The 17869-nt window shown below is 43.8% G+C and overlaps 3 protein-coding genes and 1 long non-coding RNA gene across 4 annotated transcripts; 2 read left to right on the top strand and 2 right to left on the bottom strand.

The window, feature by feature from the left end:
- Window positions 1–316: 316 nt before the first annotated feature.
- LOC100832757 (phosphatidylinositol 3-kinase, root isoform) lies at window positions 317–8648 on the bottom strand. The gene is made up of 19 exons (XM_003566684.4): window positions 8349–8648; window positions 8186–8273; window positions 7994–8090; window positions 7727–7885; window positions 7412–7621; window positions 6684–6862; window positions 6372–6519; window positions 6067–6162; window positions 5204–5339; window positions 4949–5070; window positions 4673–4867; window positions 4379–4549; window positions 3534–3671; window positions 3253–3407; window positions 2751–2894; window positions 2518–2662; window positions 2200–2364; window positions 1416–2112; window positions 317–729 (listed from the first exon to the last, which is right to left on the bottom strand). The coding sequence occupies exons 1-17, from the start codon at window positions 8491–8493 to the stop codon at window positions 2227–2229; spliced, it is 2466 nt and encodes an 821-aa protein (XP_003566732.1). The 5' UTR covers window positions 8494–8648; the 3' UTR covers window positions 317–729; window positions 1416–2112; window positions 2200–2226.
- Window positions 441–734, top strand: LOC112270751. The gene is given in 1 exon segment (XM_024458839.1): window positions 441–734. A coding segment is annotated over 1 exon segment (276 nt). The 5' UTR covers window positions 441–458.
- Window positions 8649–9003: 355 nt separating the features above from the next.
- Window positions 9004–11578, top strand: LOC106866104. Its single transcript, XR_001406034.2, has 2 exons — window positions 9004–9384; window positions 11198–11578. It is a non-coding gene; the product is annotated as an uncharacterized LOC106866104 (long non-coding RNA).
- A 381-nt stretch (window positions 11579–11959) lies between these two features.
- On the bottom strand, window positions 11960–16581 carry LOC104583269 (NAC domain-containing protein 41). The gene is made up of 4 exons (XM_024458838.1): window positions 16416–16581; window positions 15874–16284; window positions 15352–15455; window positions 11960–12457 (listed from the first exon to the last, which is right to left on the bottom strand). The coding sequence occupies exons 1-4, from the start codon at window positions 16579–16581 to the stop codon at window positions 11960–11962; spliced, it is 1179 nt and encodes a 392-aa protein (XP_024314606.1).
- Window positions 16582–17869: the final 1288 nt, after the last annotated feature.

Genomic DNA, 17869 nt, shown 5'->3' with positions numbered 1-17869 from the left:
TTTATGTTTTGCACAGTATTCTTACTAGAACTTGCTCTGGCAATCATCATCTACTTTGGATATATATTTTGAAACTTTTTTTCAAATCCAAAAGTACAGTAAAAAGATAAATAGGACGTATGGCTATTACCCATCAATCAAAGCTACAAAAGTAGCATTGTATTGGTCCAATTATACAATACATACTTATATTCAACCTACGTAAGTCAAAGACATGACACTTGATGAACTGATATATATATATATATATATATATATATATATATATATATATATATATATATATATTGGATCTCGTGTGATGCTGAAACATCAATAAATTAACCCCCATCCAAGGAAATACCAAATCAAGGTTTACTTACACACCAAACGGGGGATTACACAAAACAAAAAAGAAGCCCACATCAACCTTTGCATGCTACTACATTTGAGAGGGATGAAGAAATGATGATAACCGGATGCATATAGCTCGGAAAATGGAACAAAAATGGAGTGGTCATTTCTTGTTGAGGTCGATCCCGGCCTTCTTGGCCACGGCGTCGAGGCCGTGCTTCTCGATGGTCTTGAGGGCCTTGGTGGAGAGGCGGAGCTTGACGTAGCGCTTGCCGGCCTCCCACCAGAGCTTCTTGTACTGCAGGTTGACGAACTGCTGCTTCTTGGTCTTGTGGTTGGAGAAAGACACTTTGTTTGCCCTGTTGGTCTTCTTCTCCAGGAACGGGCAGATCCGGCCTTAATGTCCAAAGCCAACGAATCAGAGATCTTAACAACCGTTTACTAGCTCAACTGAGTTGAACTGATAGATAATTCTTTGGGAAGGAATTGAAATGCATGTTACTACTAACTGTAAGACCAGGCAAGCAGTAAATTACAGTGAATTTGCTAGAGAGAATTGGTTCTATATTACTGTTGTTGTACCACGGGAAGCTCTGTTCCTTTTGCAACAAGTGCTGTTAAAATAAGACACACTTGGGACTGGTTCTTCTTGTATAAATTCCTACGGAGTAGCAAGTAATCAGAATCCAATGACTGGCAATGAATTGGATGAGATGCACTAGAAATGAATTCGCCTGCCCTATCAGCCTTGGCTAGCATGTGCTGTGATGTCTGTTCTATTCCAAACTCCACAAGAAACTCTATAGGCAGAAAAATAAAGCTGCAGCTAGTGAAATCTTAGCGGCGGATGATGAGTCTCAGAGCACGGATGAATGAACCAATTGCTAGGTCAATGCTAATGCTAATGGAGTAGTATTTAATACTATTACTCACTCTGTTATTGAAATGAATCAAAGTGGAGTTGGGCGCTAGTATTGCAATTGCGATGCATTGCAATCAGAGTGGGAGGGGAATGCAATGCCAAGCTAAATCAAACCGAGGAGCCAGAGACGGGAATGGAGAGTGGAGAAAGAAACCCTTACGCGCGACGATGGTGTTCTTGACGACGACTGCGGTGGTGGCGGCGGAGGCGGAGGAGAGACCGAGGTTGAGGCTGAGGCCGGCGAGCTGCGACGTGGCGAAGCCGAGAGAGGCGGCGCCGGAGTCCCTCCTGGCGGCGGCGGGCATGGAGTAGGAGGAGCACAGCATCATGGACGCCATGGCACTGCTGGAGACAAAACTCACGGAGAAGAAGCGGATGACGATAAGAGGAGCAGCAGAGTCAGTGGATAAGAAGAAACAAAAAGAGGACAAAGCCCACAGCCTGCAGCCCCTCCGGCCCGCTATCTCTGATTCAAGCACACTGCAGCCCATTACCTCTGAATGATTCAAGCCCAGCCCAACTTACTCGGCTCGATCGCTCTCTGTGATTTCTTCAGCCCTGATGAACTGAACTCATTTACTACTAGTACAAAACAGTAAGCATTATACATATGTTTTCTGTTTATTACCAGTACTACTAACTAGTACGTAGTATACTTGTACAACACATTCTTCTGATTAGTTACATTACATTACACACAAAACCAGGTTAAATGAATAAATACACAAGCGTATGTATTCACAAACTTGAGCTATTTGTTTTTGGGTACCATTTCTTTCCTCTCTCACTATCATCAATTGCTTACGTACGTACATTCTCCACTTACTTGACACCCAACGTCAGTCAGTATGCTGCAACTGGTGAAAAGAGCACACAGGAGATCGTCAGTGAACATGGCAAGACAAAAATAATATATATGTCAATGCAAACATTAGCAGACTCACCATGTACAATACGATAAACAAAAGAGATCATCGCCAGTATTGAGCCCATCTATGGATGGTCTCCACCATCTGAGGGAACAAGGCGCTCACGCTCTCGTTGATAAGGTCCTGGAAGAAATGTATAGCCTCCTCGTCGTTCAAATCCAGCCGGAATTTCTCCTGGAGCTGCTCGATCGACAATAGCCAACACCGTGTAAAGGAGAAAAAAAAACGCCATTACAACGCAAGCTGTGTTGTCCTCATTAAAAAAATTACATACTCTCCCAACTTGTTCTTTCTGGAAGAACCCAACTTGTAAACCAAGAAAACGAAAATTACCTTGAGACTTCCATTTTCTTCGTTAGAGATGTCTGGGATATTTGATCTTCCCATCAACTTGAAGAGATTCAGTATAAGGCTGCTGTTATTCCTCAGAATGTTGTATGCTTCGCAGCAGTAGGACTTGAATCTCGTATAGTATTGGCTGGAATTGGAGAGGGCAAGTTACAGTGGAACGAGAGATGAGCTAACAGCAAATAAGTAAGATTCAACACAAAGTAATGAAGAATTACCTTTCTGTGCCACCCATGGCCTCTACCATTTCTTTGCATAGTTTCATTGGTGGTGGGAATGGCTTTGGATCCCGACCCAGAATAAAAGCAAAGTCGACGTGGAAAAGGCACCCGTCATCTCTTAGAAGAAGATTATCTAGATGTCTAGAGACACAGACAGAGGGAGGGAGGGAAAATCAGCCAATTGTTATTCCTGAGAAATTTCATATGGCTAAATAATGTATCATGGTCCACTGTCAACACATGTAACTCTAGGCAAGATGAAACGGAAATAGCCATCTTCATTGCTGGATAGTAATCAGGAAGAATAACAATGAAATGGGTCGTTTTCCCCAAAAGCACAATGAATAGTCTCGGACATGCAGCAATACATCATTAACAGTTGAAGATTGTTGACTGTGCAGCAAACTGAAAGAAATGCTTCTGTATATTTATTTCTAAGCATAAAAGGTTAGTTCTCCTAATTCCTACAGGTACTTGAAATCACAAGGTGAACACCAACCTGTCTCCAACACCCATAATATATGTAATGACAGAGTAACCAGCACAGCTTTTTATAAAAGTTTCCAAGCATTGGGCAGTTATACCAAAAGGACCTTCTTCATCCTGATGGAACTTTTGCAGGTAACTTGTAATGGTGCGATGCTCTGATAAAATCTGAGAACAAACAATAACTTAATCAACAAAGATAATTTTCTTTGGAACCAAAACTGCTTGAGAAATGAACCTAGGATGCATAGAAAATTGTGTTACAACGGAAAAGATAACTATTCATCTGGAAACCTGTGCAAGTGAACTGGAAGGAATAAACTCAAGCATCCCTTCATCTTGTCCAGTTGCAAGAACTCGATATGGAGTAAGGTGCAAGTCCATATTTTCTAATTTGAGCAATCGATCCATCAAAGAGACCATTTGAATAACCTGCAAGCGCATCACAAATTAGTCACGATCTCCCTCCCTTCCACATAAGTGTGTATTGAGATCTATACTGAGACCAGTGTTTAAATTATAGCGTGTGAACGGCGACCCTACATTTAAACATTTGTGCTGCATGTTGCCTCATATGCAGATCAACAAAAGTAAAATAAGATGCTGTATACAGCAGTATGTCATACATGCTAAACATAGGTTATCTATGCACTAAAATTGACATATACATGCACAACAAAAACAGGAGTGAGATATGCAGCTTGTGTTTAGTGCTCTTTTAGGAGCTATAACCACTGCATTCCATGCATGACTAGCACATAATCGATTGAGTAACAGCAGAATAGAGACCTAAGGCCAATGCTAAAGCAGAAAGTTACCCTGGTTTAGAACAAGAATCGAGTGAAGATTCAAACATGTAAACAGTCGCAGGCCTTTCGGAAGGAACTCAAATCTACAGTTTGCAGTCACATGCCAATCGCAACATACTACACTGCATAATGTTTCAATTTATCCAGCTTAAGTGGCAAGTTAGCAAGGACTGAAAATACAACTGGCTTGCTTCACAGGAATATTATACTGTAATAGCTAGATAAGAATGTCAAGACCCAGTATGTAAATATGGTGATACATGTAGTTATGCATACTAGAACAAAAGCCAAAATGATTCTCAATAATGTAAAACAGACTTCAATAATTACCAATTGATCTTGGCGGAGGTCATCTCCCTTTTTGAAAATTATCTTGGATGTTCCCCCATTTGCCGTCTTAAACGTAAGGCGCAATGGATTTAAGGCACTCCTGAATATAGATGACTCTTGAGGCACAACACCAGTAAGGAGAAGTGTAGGTGCTAATGGCGACCGAATTGGCTGAACGAGTGTATCAGATTAAAGCAATCAAAGCAACTGAGACAAGTTAAACTATATGGCCCTTGTTTTCTAGCATTGAAGAACAGTAAACAATAAGCACGTTAATGGTGTGACAGGTTTTACCTCATCAAAGTTGGTAAGCTCACTGAAAACTCCTGACAACAACTGTCTTAATTTCTCAATTTTCTTCTGTGCACTACCACGAACATTTCTTACATCCTTCATAATAGAACATAATTGAGCAGTGAGTTCTGTCTGCCGTGATAAACTCTGCCACAGTCGAAACCCATCTTCATCTCCATCCTCCCTAGCAACCATCTGTCGACAGTACATAATGGAAGTTAGCATATCAGGATGGCTAGAACCAATAGGATATGCCCAAAATGGAAGAGACCGTACTTTCATCATTTCATCTTCAAGCATGTCATATGTACTGTAGTATCGTCTTGCATATGCATGATCATGGAGCTCAACAACCACATACCAGCGAAGGAAACTAGCAATTTCAATGTTTGATAAAGCTGAAAAGGGCAAAATATAGTTTTCCGTGTGTAGTTATGTAAACAAGAAAAATGTGGATCATGGTAACCAAATCTGACAAACGGAGTCATGATCACATTCATTGTAGAATTCATATAGAAGAATAAAGCATACCACGGTTTACAAGAAAGTGTGCCAGACGAGACTTGTCTGATCGTTCGAATCGAAGAGCTTGCACTAACTGAAGTAAGTAGCATTGCAATTCTTCATCATCAGCCCTTTCAAGCACGCTCACAGCATAAGCACGGACCTTTGCAGAAAAAGGGTTTGAGATGATAAAATGTGTCATTCTGAGTCACAGACTAACTAAGAGGTAGGACAATCGTGTATAAGCTTAAGAAAATCTTTTTTTATCCTAACTTAAGAAAATCTTTTGGCCGGGAAGAAAAATTTGTTTTTAATTAGAACAAAACGAAAGCTCCCAAGTTCAAATAGTAAACCAAAAAATATCTTCATCCTTTGTAAGTAATAACACAATAATGGGGTGCCAAATGGTGTTCAAGTGTCAGATAAGAAGCCAACAGATGCCTCCAACCAAGCTGCCACTCTCACTCCAACTGATGGCCCACCTCTCTCGCTGTCTTTAGCAGCAGTTCCGCCTACCAAGACATTCTGCTTGCTACCTGATGAATCAGAGGGCCAACACCGCCATCCACCAGACGTCCTCAAACTGGTAGATGTATAGAGTAGAAAAGTCCACAGAGAGCACATTTTTTCATATACCATGAATTGGCCAACTACATTAATAGAGACAGATGTGTGTAATTGATGGCCAAAGAACAGATGTCTCTGTTTGACATGCCAGAAAATTTTCATGGCTAATTTTAGAAGAAGAATTGCATAACTATTAATGTCTAATTCACTTAACAGAAGGAAGGGCAGCAAATAAAGGCTCCTTGTAAATCCAACAAGTCTGATAACCAACTCGGACATTCTAAGAAAAAACAGAAGCATACAAAGGTGCCTAGATAGCTTACTTCCTCGCTTTCAAAATCTGGTGAGAGAAGCTCTAATGCATCAGCCACATCAATTGTTTCCCACTTTCCAATTAATTCAACAGCTTGTTTAGCTTCCTGTACATTATCACATACTAAACATAAGAAGCAGCCAGATCACTTAGGAATTAGATGAACATAAATGTGGTGTTCGTATCTCCAGAATTTATGACAGGACACCAGGTCATTTAGAGCATGCACATGCAAGCAAGGAAACATCACTGATCCCTTATGATACACATGTAAAGTACGACAGTCCACTGAGATATATGAATACTTTTACTAACTTGGATATCGCTCCAGTCCACTGAGCGGACAAACTTCGTGAGAGCTTTCTTCTCAGACATCAAAGAGAAACGGAATTTCCACACCAATTGCTTCTCATCTGGCAGTATCGCGCGTGTAGGAGGATATTTGATGACTCTTTGAAGTAACCTGCCGACATAGCACAAAGTTATTCAGCTCGAAAGCACAGAAATGCACATCACTGTTACGTTGAACAACGGAATTCTGCTTCTTGGCGCTTACGATTCATTACATGCAAAAGTGTATGCCTTAAAAATTCATGTGAAAGCAAAAGTACTGCAGCTAGCACTCACTTTCGCTCATTTGAGCTTGGTTTCAGATCTCTATCAATTATTCCACGTGTCAAGCTCCTAGCAAGCTTTAACTGCTTGTGCTCAGATGGATTTGTTCGTCCAAGTTCAGGGTCCCAAACAGTGACAACTTCATTCGATAATAATACAGGAGCTGGTGCATAGAAATTCGTTCCAGATTCCTGAACAGAAAAAAAAACAGTGTAAAATTTCTTGCAAATATAACAATACAAAATTTGTAATTTACTATTTCTGATTGAGAAATTATGTCTAAATAATTGTCAACATTTTGAAGGGCACAATTTATCATTTATGTATTGCCAGTTACCAGAGAAACTAAGCTAAATTAAAGATGCGTAAGGACTAGCTTTTGCAAAAACAAAGATCAATTGAAATGGATGAAACTATCATACAGTTGTACAATTCAATAAATTGGATCAACTGAAAGCGGATTGAATACGAAAAAATCCACCCAGAAAGAGATCAATAATGGCGGTGTACCATCAACAATGTACTCAAATACACTTTCCCATAACATAGCATTTGCGCTAGATAGCAACCACTACATTTACAGTAAAATATGACAAGGAAGAGATAATTGTAACGACAGATTGAATGGAATTAGTAACACGAAGAACCAACGGAAAGAAAACACACACAGACACAGGAAAGCAGTAACATACAGATAAAAAAGTAAACACATGCACACTGAATGGTGAATAGATGTTAACCTGGAAGACAACTCTGTGTTCAAAACTGCAGAATTCAACAACAAGGCTAGGGAACAAATTTTCCAGCCTCTCACACTCCTTCTCCTTAACTTTGTCGACCGCGGTGAAGGCAAGACGGTCCAGCCAATCGACATGGTGTATCTGCCCTCTCTCATACTTGTTAACGAGCCTCTCCAACCGCTCGATCTCACCTCGCTCATTCTTAGGAACCTACAGGTAGGTTTTAATAATATAACAAAAGGTAAGTCCACCTTGAGGTAATAGAAGGAATCAAGCATAGATGATTCTCATGAAAGAAAAAAAAATAACTCAGACCTTGCCAGGGGTTGTGGTGGGGACTCCTCCATCTGCCTCTTTTTGGGGCCATAGACGCAGCTTCTGCCTTCCCGTTTTAAGCTGTTTTTTGTTGTTGAAAAGAAATATGGTGGCTCCACCCACAACATTCCTGCCGTCACCGGATGACACATCCCAAACCTACACATCAACCAAAGGCAGAAAACGCAGTTTAAAACTAGAGCAACCTCGCAGTAAAGAACATAGGAAGCTTTCAATCAAGATTTCGCCAGAAATTAATCAGTATACCGTGAAGGCGAGCTGGGCAAGGGAAGTGAGGTCCCTGTACTTGGTGCAGAGTGTGATAAGCTCGTTCCAGCAGTAGGGTGGTCCTGAAGACTCGAGCCTGGGGATGCCGCGAAAATGAGAGGTGCTCTAATCGCACTGTTTCGGTTGGCAAGGAAGAACAGAAATGATACTGGGAGAAGGAAGAATTGATACCTTGTGTTTACTGGGAGGCCAAACTGGATGCCGTCGATGAAGAGCTTGCACTCGACGAAGAGCTCGGGGACCTTTTTGTCGAGACCATCTGGAGCAATCGGGAAGGATTCGTCAGAAGAGAAGAGGGAATTGAGGGGGCAGAGAAGAGGGTGATGAGGATGACCTTGAGTGGTGGTGGTGGGAGGTGGGATCGGGGCTTGGATGACGCGGAAGGTGAGCGGAAGGCTGATGTCGCAGGAGAGGAAGAAGCGGAACTCGTTGTTGCCCGCCGCCGCTGTGCTCGTCCTGCCGCCGGCGGTCGCCGTCATGGGCGGAAGGCCGGCCGGCCAGCCGGCGGGGGAGCGAGCAGCTGTGAGAATCGGTCGCTGCGCCGCCCGCGGACAGAAGGAGCTCCGGGGAGGGCGGCGGTGGTCTGAAGGAAGTCTCGTGGAGTCGGCGACAAACGGCGAGGACGAATCGAATCCCGTTCCGGCAAAGAGGGAGAGATGCAAGAAGAAGAAGCAACTGTTAGCTGGGCCATTGGGCCATGACTCCATGGGCTGGGGTGGGCTTGTTATGATCTTCGCACTAGCTGGGCTGGGCTCTCCCTTCCGTGCGGACCGGGTAACTCACCACGTCATTCGGTTAAAAATGAAAAAAAAAACTGATATCTCTATCTATATTTCTGTTACTTATAAACACCAACATATTCATCCCAACGTCCACCCCACTAAAGTAATAATAGCCTCACAATCAGACTCACTGAATATAAGTTACTTGCTAACCGTGTGCGCCGAGTGATTATCTGCGAGGCTGAAATTTCCGCACGAAAATCTTTCATCCCGAAACGTTTTTCTTCTTCTTTTTTTCTCTCACCCAGCCAGCCTCGACTCTGCCCTCCCTCTCACCTCTCGCTCGCCAGCCGACGCCGCCGCCGCCTATCTCCACCCGCGAGCCGCGGCCCATGCGACCAGGCATTCCGATCGCGACCCGTCGCGCCTCTCCCTGCGTGCCCGCCGCCCTCGCAGCCCCCCGTCACGGATCCGCCCCGCCGCCCTCGCAGCAAAGGCCCGCGCGTCGCGGCCGCCGCCGCCGCCCCATCCCGCCGTCGCACTCCACGGCGCCTCGGCCGCGGTCGCCCCTCTGCAACCTCCGTCCCCCGCCGTCGCGCTGGCCCGTGCAGTCACGCCGCTGAGAATCACGCCGACGACGCCTTCGAGGTTAGAGAAGATTGGAGAATTAGTTTTATGTTATGCTTATGCCTTGAATTTATGTGACTGCATTGCATATATAACATTCAGTTTTTTAATTCCATGGTGTTTCTCTGTATGTTCATTGTAACATACTTCTCTGTATGTTCATTGTAACATACAGAGAAAGCCACTAGGATTTTAATCTGGTTGGCATATGCAAAGCCTTGATGAGTCCATCTTCTCAGTCTTCCACTGCAGGAAACTGACAGATGTCTAGAGCAAATGCAAAATGTACTTAGAAACTTGCACGAATGAATGAATCTTTTATATCTGGCTATTGACGGTTAATTTTGTTGAAAATGATTCTCTTCAAGTTCATCAACCGCAAATTTCTAATCATGTATACAAACTCACTTCAAATTCAGTCCTAACAATTTTTTCACCGAAGTAGTTACAGTAGAATTTTGATATCACAGGTAGAGATAAGTATGTCATCTCCCAATAACAGTGGGACGATGCTTATCCCATTTCAGGATATAAGCCCCTACAGTATGTCTCAAAGATGCTGTAGTTTTGGTGATCATGTACGTCCTTAATGATCCAGCCCCTACAGGTGTAAGTAGCCATGCCACCGAAAATGTGTGGGAAAAGTTGACAGTCAGCCTTTGCTTTGTCCTTATAGATATACCTTTCATAGTATACTATAATTTTGAAAAAAAATTCTCCCCTCAATAGTGCACTGCAAGTCCTTGCAGGATTTTAGAGGTATAACAATTTTGGTTGTTGCACTTTTTGTTTGTTTTGCTCTAGCTGTATGACTTAGAAATTATGTATACTACTCCGTATCTTTTAATGTGCTCAATGAGCAAATAATCAAAGAGTGGATATTGCTTTGTTTGGTTGCTATATTAAATGGACAAATCTCAGTTGCATGACATTTGTTTATGTTTATTTAGTTGTCTGGGACTTGGTTGGTCTGATCGAGAAGACTGGTTACCTTGCTTGTCAGGAATGAACTAAGATAGATGCTTTCTGCAAAGTAATTATATTCTGAACGATCTGCTTCTTGGTTGATGCTGTTTTAGATGGGACTGACAAGATTGAGCATTGTTCCATCATTTGTCTATGAGTTCCTGATCATGGTGATGTAAACTTGTCTGCTTGAATCATGTGAGAATTTAATGTGGCCATGTGTGACTACTTTACATAAGAGCTCTGGTTCACAATAGTACTCCGTATTTCATATTTTGTTCATGCCAGCATCTTCCTGAAACAACATGACCATATCACGAGCTCTCTGAAGTCTGAAGGATGAAATGCAAGACTACCTGGTTCTAAATCTCAGGTCTCTAAACCTTTTCAATACAACTAAGACACAATGCTTTTGTGTTTTCAATACAACTGAGACACAGTTCATATTTGTGAAAGCTTGAGGTGTGTTTTGTTTTTTACATGCCATCGTTAATTTACCATCTAAAGGTAGATCTGCATATTTGTTTTTGCACATATACATTTTTGTGCCAGAATCGTCACACACAGAGTTGCCAACTTGATAAGTTGGTGCCATTGATTATCTGGTTTGCCACATATTTTGGTAACCACCCCAGTATAGATCATCGATGTTTCTTGCTTCTTCTTTCTTTGCCAGGATACATGTTTGTTATTAACGATTTAGCTAACTACTATTCCGCATGATCTCAGACCATGTTAACTGATCATCCAAGCTAACTATGAGTTCTGGCGGGCATCCTTGCCACTGTTCTCCACCTCAGTACTAAACTTTTGGTGTTTAGAGTTGGTGTAAAATGTTTCTAGCTCACATTGGCATATTTCTTTGCAGGAGTATGGATGGTTAAGCAAGGGATGAGGTTGGTGTTTGTTTCCGGTACTGACATAAATGGTTAGGAGATTTAGACTTCCAATATCTGGAAATATCGTTGTACTAGGATGTGCGATTGGTAATGATGGTTTGGGAATTCGAAATGCTTGCCGTTGTTTCCCAACCCGAGTCAAGCAGGGCAGACTACTTACTTTTACGTAAATGTGGTCCTACTACTGGAGCACAATCGTAATTTGAGCGGAGCGGCATTCAGGGTTTGGGTTCAGGGTATGCAACTTCTTCTTGGAAATTCAACTGTAAACCTTAATCACATATCCATCTTGGTTCAGATTTGATGATTTTGAATATTGTTTATGTTCGAATGAGATTGATTCGACTTCAGTGTGTTAGGGTGCATGTTTTTCCTTAAAGGTCATGATGGTTCAGAATTGATGATTTTAGAAGAAAAAGCAGGCATTTTTGGAGGCCCAACTTTAGCATTTTGGTTTAAAAATAAGATAGGCAAAAAAACGTAAAAAGACAAGTCTTCATATAAAAAAAAAGAATTCAAGTTGTCATTGTGAAGACGTGCGTTGCACGTGCAAGCTCACTAGTGGACACAAACGGTGGTACTGTAAGTACTATGGAGTATTACATAAACATGACAGGTTTTATTTCGATCAACACAATGAAGTTCAAGCTTCAGATTACATGATATGGAAAAAGACACAAGCAAGCCACACATGTCGCACACTGCAAACACATGACGGGATGATGATGGGATCACTCAAGGTCGGCGAAGGAGGACTTGCCCATGAGCATTTTGTCGATGACCTGCGGTTCGGATTCTATTGCACCATCCTCCTCATGATGATTAGTCGCGGCGGTAGTACCGCCACTAGTGCTGGCGGCAGAGTTGGCCATCATTGCATTGGCCGTGGACATGGGTCCACCGTCACTGGTGATGACCTCAGAGATTGCTTCGTTGTCGACGCCGTCGTCATTGATCTGAATCTGGTGGTGTTGGTGGTGGTAGAGCTCCTGGTAATTGTAAGGTGCTTGTTTCGAGATAGCGAAGGACACGTTGGGGTACATCACTATGTCTGAGGCGTCGGAAATCGTCATGTTGTGCATGCTGTCCTGTAGCTGCTGGATCTCTGCCAGCGATGTCAACGACTCGTCCACTGGTCTTTCCGGTTCTGTCCGCTTTGCCCGCAACATATCAGAGCAGCTGCCGCTGGCAGCCGCAAGTCCACATGCCGTTGTCCAGCGGCGCCGCGGCTGAGCCGTAAAAACCGATCGGCACATCAAATACATACAACAGAAATAAATATTGCTGTTTGGCTAACGGTTGGTTTGGTGGACCTGCACTAATTCGAAGAGATATTCAGTTTAACTGTAAGATCAATGCGTGGAAGAAAATAGAAAGAAAGAGACACTTTCAGGATATCCTCTGAATTTTCAGGAAGAACATACAACAGAAAGGCAATAGAAAACTCTGAATTTTGTTGTACTAACTGAATTTTATTGGTTCATCAACTGGACAGGCGGTGGGAGATGGAGTTAATTGACTTTAAGATATTGAAGATGGGGACCTATCTTGGCTGCCAGTGGTATTATCTAGCCTTTTCCTTTTGAGACCTTTTCCCTGATCTTGTTGGTCTTTGGATTGTTGAGCTGACCACGTTGACACCTACTACTGACTTGACAACTACAACTGGAGAGGACCTAACGGCTGGAGAGAACCTGGCTGCTGGGGATGACCTGACCGCCGGAGAGAACCTTGCTGTCGGTGAGGATCTGACCAAATGAGAGAACCTGGCTGCTGCAGATATTCTAACCACAGGAGAGAATCTAGCTGCTGCTGGAGAAAGGACTCTTCGACTGGATTGCATAACTGAAGAACCACCAGCATCCTAGGTTTACAAGACATGAACAACGTTAACAAAATATATATCATGTTAACCTAGCTCACATCTACAAGCTCAACTACTTCTCTGGAATCAACCAAGGTCAGATTAAATAGCTCACCTCTACAAGTTATGGGATTAACCATGGTCAGATTAAATAGCCCACTCCTACAAGCTCAACTAAAAATCAGGATGCAAGCAAGGCATATAAATACAGAGGAATATCACCTCTACTAATGTTTGAGATTATTAGAGATTAAGGAACCCATAAGGCTGAACAATGACATCTTATTCTAGTAACCCATAAGGCTGAACCCATAATGCTAAATAATATCACCCAAATTATTTCTTTGCAATCGAGAGGATGGCAATAAGTTGTATCACCCAACTTTACAAATTAATAAAGTGAAGCTCTCTTGCTGTACCAAAACTCCCTATTGCTTTGCAATTTGCTACTTACTAATCCTAGAAATTCAGATGGCAAGATGACAAGGACATTGCCACCCCAGAGTGTGGTGGCACCACACACTAAATTCAGATGGCGCAAGCAACAAATTTATTCCCAAGCATCAATACAGAAATACTTCACATGATACGAATACCTGAAATACAATCCTAGGTTCACTACCGTTAACAACTAACACCATGTTGTTGTAATGATACAATTCCAGCAAGCCTAGGCTATTGTGAATACGTAATGATCTAATATCATAGCTGACAATGTGCTAGTAATTTTTGTTGGGAAACGCGGTATGCTACGCTAGCACAAAATAAAATTTTCTACCGCTTCCGCCCGGATCGATGTTGTAGATAATGGATCACGAGATTACCACTAGACGCGCAGACCCGTAGCGGAAGTAGAATCGATGTAGCGCGTCGATGCCGAGTAGTCGAACAGCCTGCTCCTCCTCGCCGATCACGAACAGTTCGTCCAAGCGCCGCAGGTGCAGCGCCTCCGAGGTATCCACACGTACAGGAAGGAACTCCGTGCGGCGGACTGCTAGATCCGATCGCAAGGCTTTGGGCGTGGAGGTGTGACGGCCAAGTCTAACTCGCGTCTGGACTGGTGTAACCCTAGACGGGTTGGTCTCCTCCACTTATATAGACGTCCCTAGTGGGCTTAACACTTGAGGCCCGTTAGGAGTCTAAGCCCGATACGAGTTGGATCCGATCCAACTCGGTTCCCACCCCTTAAGCATGTGACCCTTCAGGTTTGCGGTCAGTCGGACACGACTACGAGCTCAGACTGCGGGCCCGAGTAACACCTTACTCGTCCACTGGCACCGACTCAAGTCGATAGTTGGTAGCGGCGCCTAGCAGCACGTGCCAACTCCCGAGTAACCACAAGGTATATTGACGAACCATACAATGTGTCATATGCAACATTCCTTTTGCCTCACGATATGTGTGTCGAGCTCAAGGCGAGTGCTTGTCATCCTTGTGGATAGCTCGAGTCTCCTCTCGTTCCTGTGATACAGATTCCCGAACGGGTTAACACTTAACCCAAGTCGCATGGCCATGCTTTCCGAATCTGATCACTCGAGAGGGCCCAGAGATATCTCGCCGAACAGGAGGGGCAAATCCCATCTTGATCAACCATGACTCGCAGCATGCTTCTCAGCAAATCCGAAAACTACCTTTATAACCACCCAGTTACGGAGTAGCATTTGGCAACTCCTAAGTAGGCCGATTCACATCCCAAGCTCATGCGATGACCTCAGGTCTAGGACTGGCATATAGATCGTACTTGAGACTAACAAATGACAATCATCTCGTTGTGTCTCAGTGCGGGTCTGTCTGACTCAACAATCTCATTGTCGAGTCCATGCTATCAGTCGGCAACACCTTGCCCTATGACTTGTGAAACATAGTCATCATACTGATTCACATTGCTAGTTTAGGTTATGTGTCCGCATAACCTCAATGACTAGGGACCATTAGAACAACATCATAGAATACATAGTCTCACAAACAAATCACATATTTATTGATACATATCAGTGATGATGTTCAAGGACAATAACAATAACTCATGAATACATAGGAAATAACATCATCACATGATTGCCTCTAGGGCATATCTCCAACAATTTTACGGTGATCTCAAGTTCTGAAATTTTATCATGCGATGAAATATTGATGCTCAACTTTAGCAACAGAGTTAAACAAGTTGAAGTCATGAAATTTGTACACAAACAAAGCAATCATATAAGCAAATACACCATGATCTCTCTCCTTTCTTGACATAAACAACTATTTTTATACCTTATTTGTGTGACGCTTCTTTCTCATCTCCGGCTCCTGGGATCTTTCTCCTCTCTGGCTCTTTATACCACCATCACGAGCAGCGGCGCCCAACTTCATCTCCTCTACAGGTTGATGCCGCTTCTTTTTTTTGCGAATAACCATCGGTTGCTCCTCTCGTGGCTGCGTATCTGGTGGTTGCTCCTCTCGTGGTGGCGCAGCCTCCCTGAGATCGGGCAGCGGCAGAACGTTGAAATCGAACGGCCGAGGGCGACGATGTGTTGCCTCGTGAGATCGGGTGGCGGCGGCGGCAAAGGGCGACGAGGCGCTGCCTCGCTGAGATCGGGCGGCGGCGGCGGCATCGTGGGATCGAGCAGTGGCGGTGGCTTGCGATCGAGCGACGTTGTGGGCATCGAGCAGTGGAAGATGCTGGGCTTTCTGGCGTCCATTGGACAAAGTGGACTTTTCTAGTTGGACCGGGTGGTGTTAACGGACTCCACTTAACACCTCTTAACGGGTTTTTTGCGGACGGCTGAAGCGGGCCTGCGGACGAGCCGCTGCCGTTGACATCGCTAATCTCTGCTGGTCCTGGACCAGGCGGTGGTGGGGGTGGGAGGATCATCTTGGTATCCCTGAAGATCTTGCACAACACCCACTCGATGGTACCGTCCAAGGGAATGGGGCCAATGAGGCTGTAGGTATGCATCATCCATGGAGTCTTTCTCTCGGTAGGCGGACAGCCAATGTGGAAGACATGCACCTTCTTAATGGCGATGGGCTGGAGGTCAACAATCACATCTCCATGGTTTTGCTGCAGAGAGATGAGCTCGCCGCGGCCGTTGACCTTCCAGAAGCCGGTCGCCGCAGACCGGTTGGGACGCGATCTTTTCGAATACTTGCGGTGGTCCTTCATCGTGAAGAAGTACCACTCATGACCTCCAAACAGTGGCATGGCTATAGATGCAAACCAATCATGCACATATCCATTACATCTAGATGAGAATACAGTATGTACAAGACCATAATAGCAACAACAAAAATATTGCTTAAAAAAGTATATGTTCGTGCATGGTCCCGTGACTTACATGGAAGATTGTATGGATTTAAGTTGTGGATCTCAATGTTGGCGATGGGAAGGGGGCACGGCTGACCAGCGGCGCGTCTCTGCAAGTAGTCGACGACGAGTTCTTGGTCCGTGGGTTTGAACCTGAATCCGATCGGCACATTTGAAAGAAGGACTGGCATCGCCATCTCTCAAAGGCTACAAAGATTAATTTTAAGTTGTTGTTTTGGATTGATCGGTTTATGGGACGGGGGAGAGTCCTTCGTTTTATAGGGAGAGGAGGACATTGTTTCATGTGATCGCTACAGTTTGTTGTAACGTGCACGTAATTTGGGCGTTGTGATAAAGCTGCTTCTTTTTAAGTGCGTGATCACCGTCACCGGATAAAAAGATAGAGCTTATCTATTCATATACTTTTAGTTTCGGTTTCCTTTTCTACGGCTCATATGATGCCTAGATATGTGGTTTAATTGTAATGTATACGTAATTTGGGTGTTGAGATCAACCGTGTCTTCTTTTCGAGTGCTTCGTCACTTGATAAAAAGCCCGAAGACCGTCACGTGGCTTATCCATTCAGATCCTCCAATTTCGGTTTCCTTTTCTACGGCTCAACTAGTGCCTAAATGTCGTGAGTTTGCAGCAACAAAGTTTAATTGCATTGTCCAGTTCACTGTATTCTTGATCAACCTTTGTTCTGAGCGCTTGACACGGGATAAGAAGTAGGACGACACGTTAAGTGATTAGTTTAGTTATGTATACGCTTTCTATTTGCGTTTCTTTTTCCAATCGACGTTGGCTCTACCCGGGCCAGCCAGCCGCCCATAGACATAGGCCGGGAAAACGGGGCGCTTGCCTCGGGCCCTCGGCCTCCATGAGGAAGGGGTCCCTAGCTCACCTAGTACGAAGTCTTTACAGCCTTTTAATTGTTTTTCAACCCTCTGGTGTTGGAAACCTTGTTGATTGTGCTGATGAGCTTTCTTTCTTCCATGTGAGCAACTTAATTGCAAAAACAAGTATCCCATCATTTTTTTTCTATTCCAATGACATCAAGGATTATTCATCGATGGGCTGACACGTTTATGACGCACTTAATAATTTGGACAACATAGATACAGCATGCTCCTATGGACAAGACGGGCTTCCACTTAATTATTGAGATGTAGCAGCACAGAGTTGTGGTGCAGCAGAAGCACCATGACCCTTTCCCGCACTCTGCAGTGTGCCTTTCCTTCACGCACAGTCCATTTGGAAAATTCAGCTTCAGGTTCCCAGTATTAAGTGGGCTGTTTCTGGGCGGTTCCTTAGTTTAAACAATACGGACTCAGAGTCCGGTCTATCGAGAGGTCGTGAAACCCCGGTGCCGTCTTAGTCGTTCCCCCTCGTCTCTGGTAGCCATCAAGAGGCGAGGGAAACCACGGATCAACATCTGGTCATCGTCGTAGTATCTTTTTTTGTAAGATTTTGTATATCCTTGGC

The sequence above is a fragment of the Brachypodium distachyon genome, chromosome 2 (genome assembly GCF_000005505.3).
Source record: "Brachypodium distachyon strain Bd21 chromosome 2, Brachypodium_distachyon_v3.0, whole genome shotgun sequence".
Taxonomy (NCBI): domain Eukaryota; kingdom Viridiplantae; phylum Streptophyta; class Magnoliopsida; order Poales; family Poaceae; genus Brachypodium; species Brachypodium distachyon.
The sequence above is the reverse complement of the archived record's forward strand: the minus strand, read 5'-3'. Positions and strand labels throughout refer to the sequence as shown.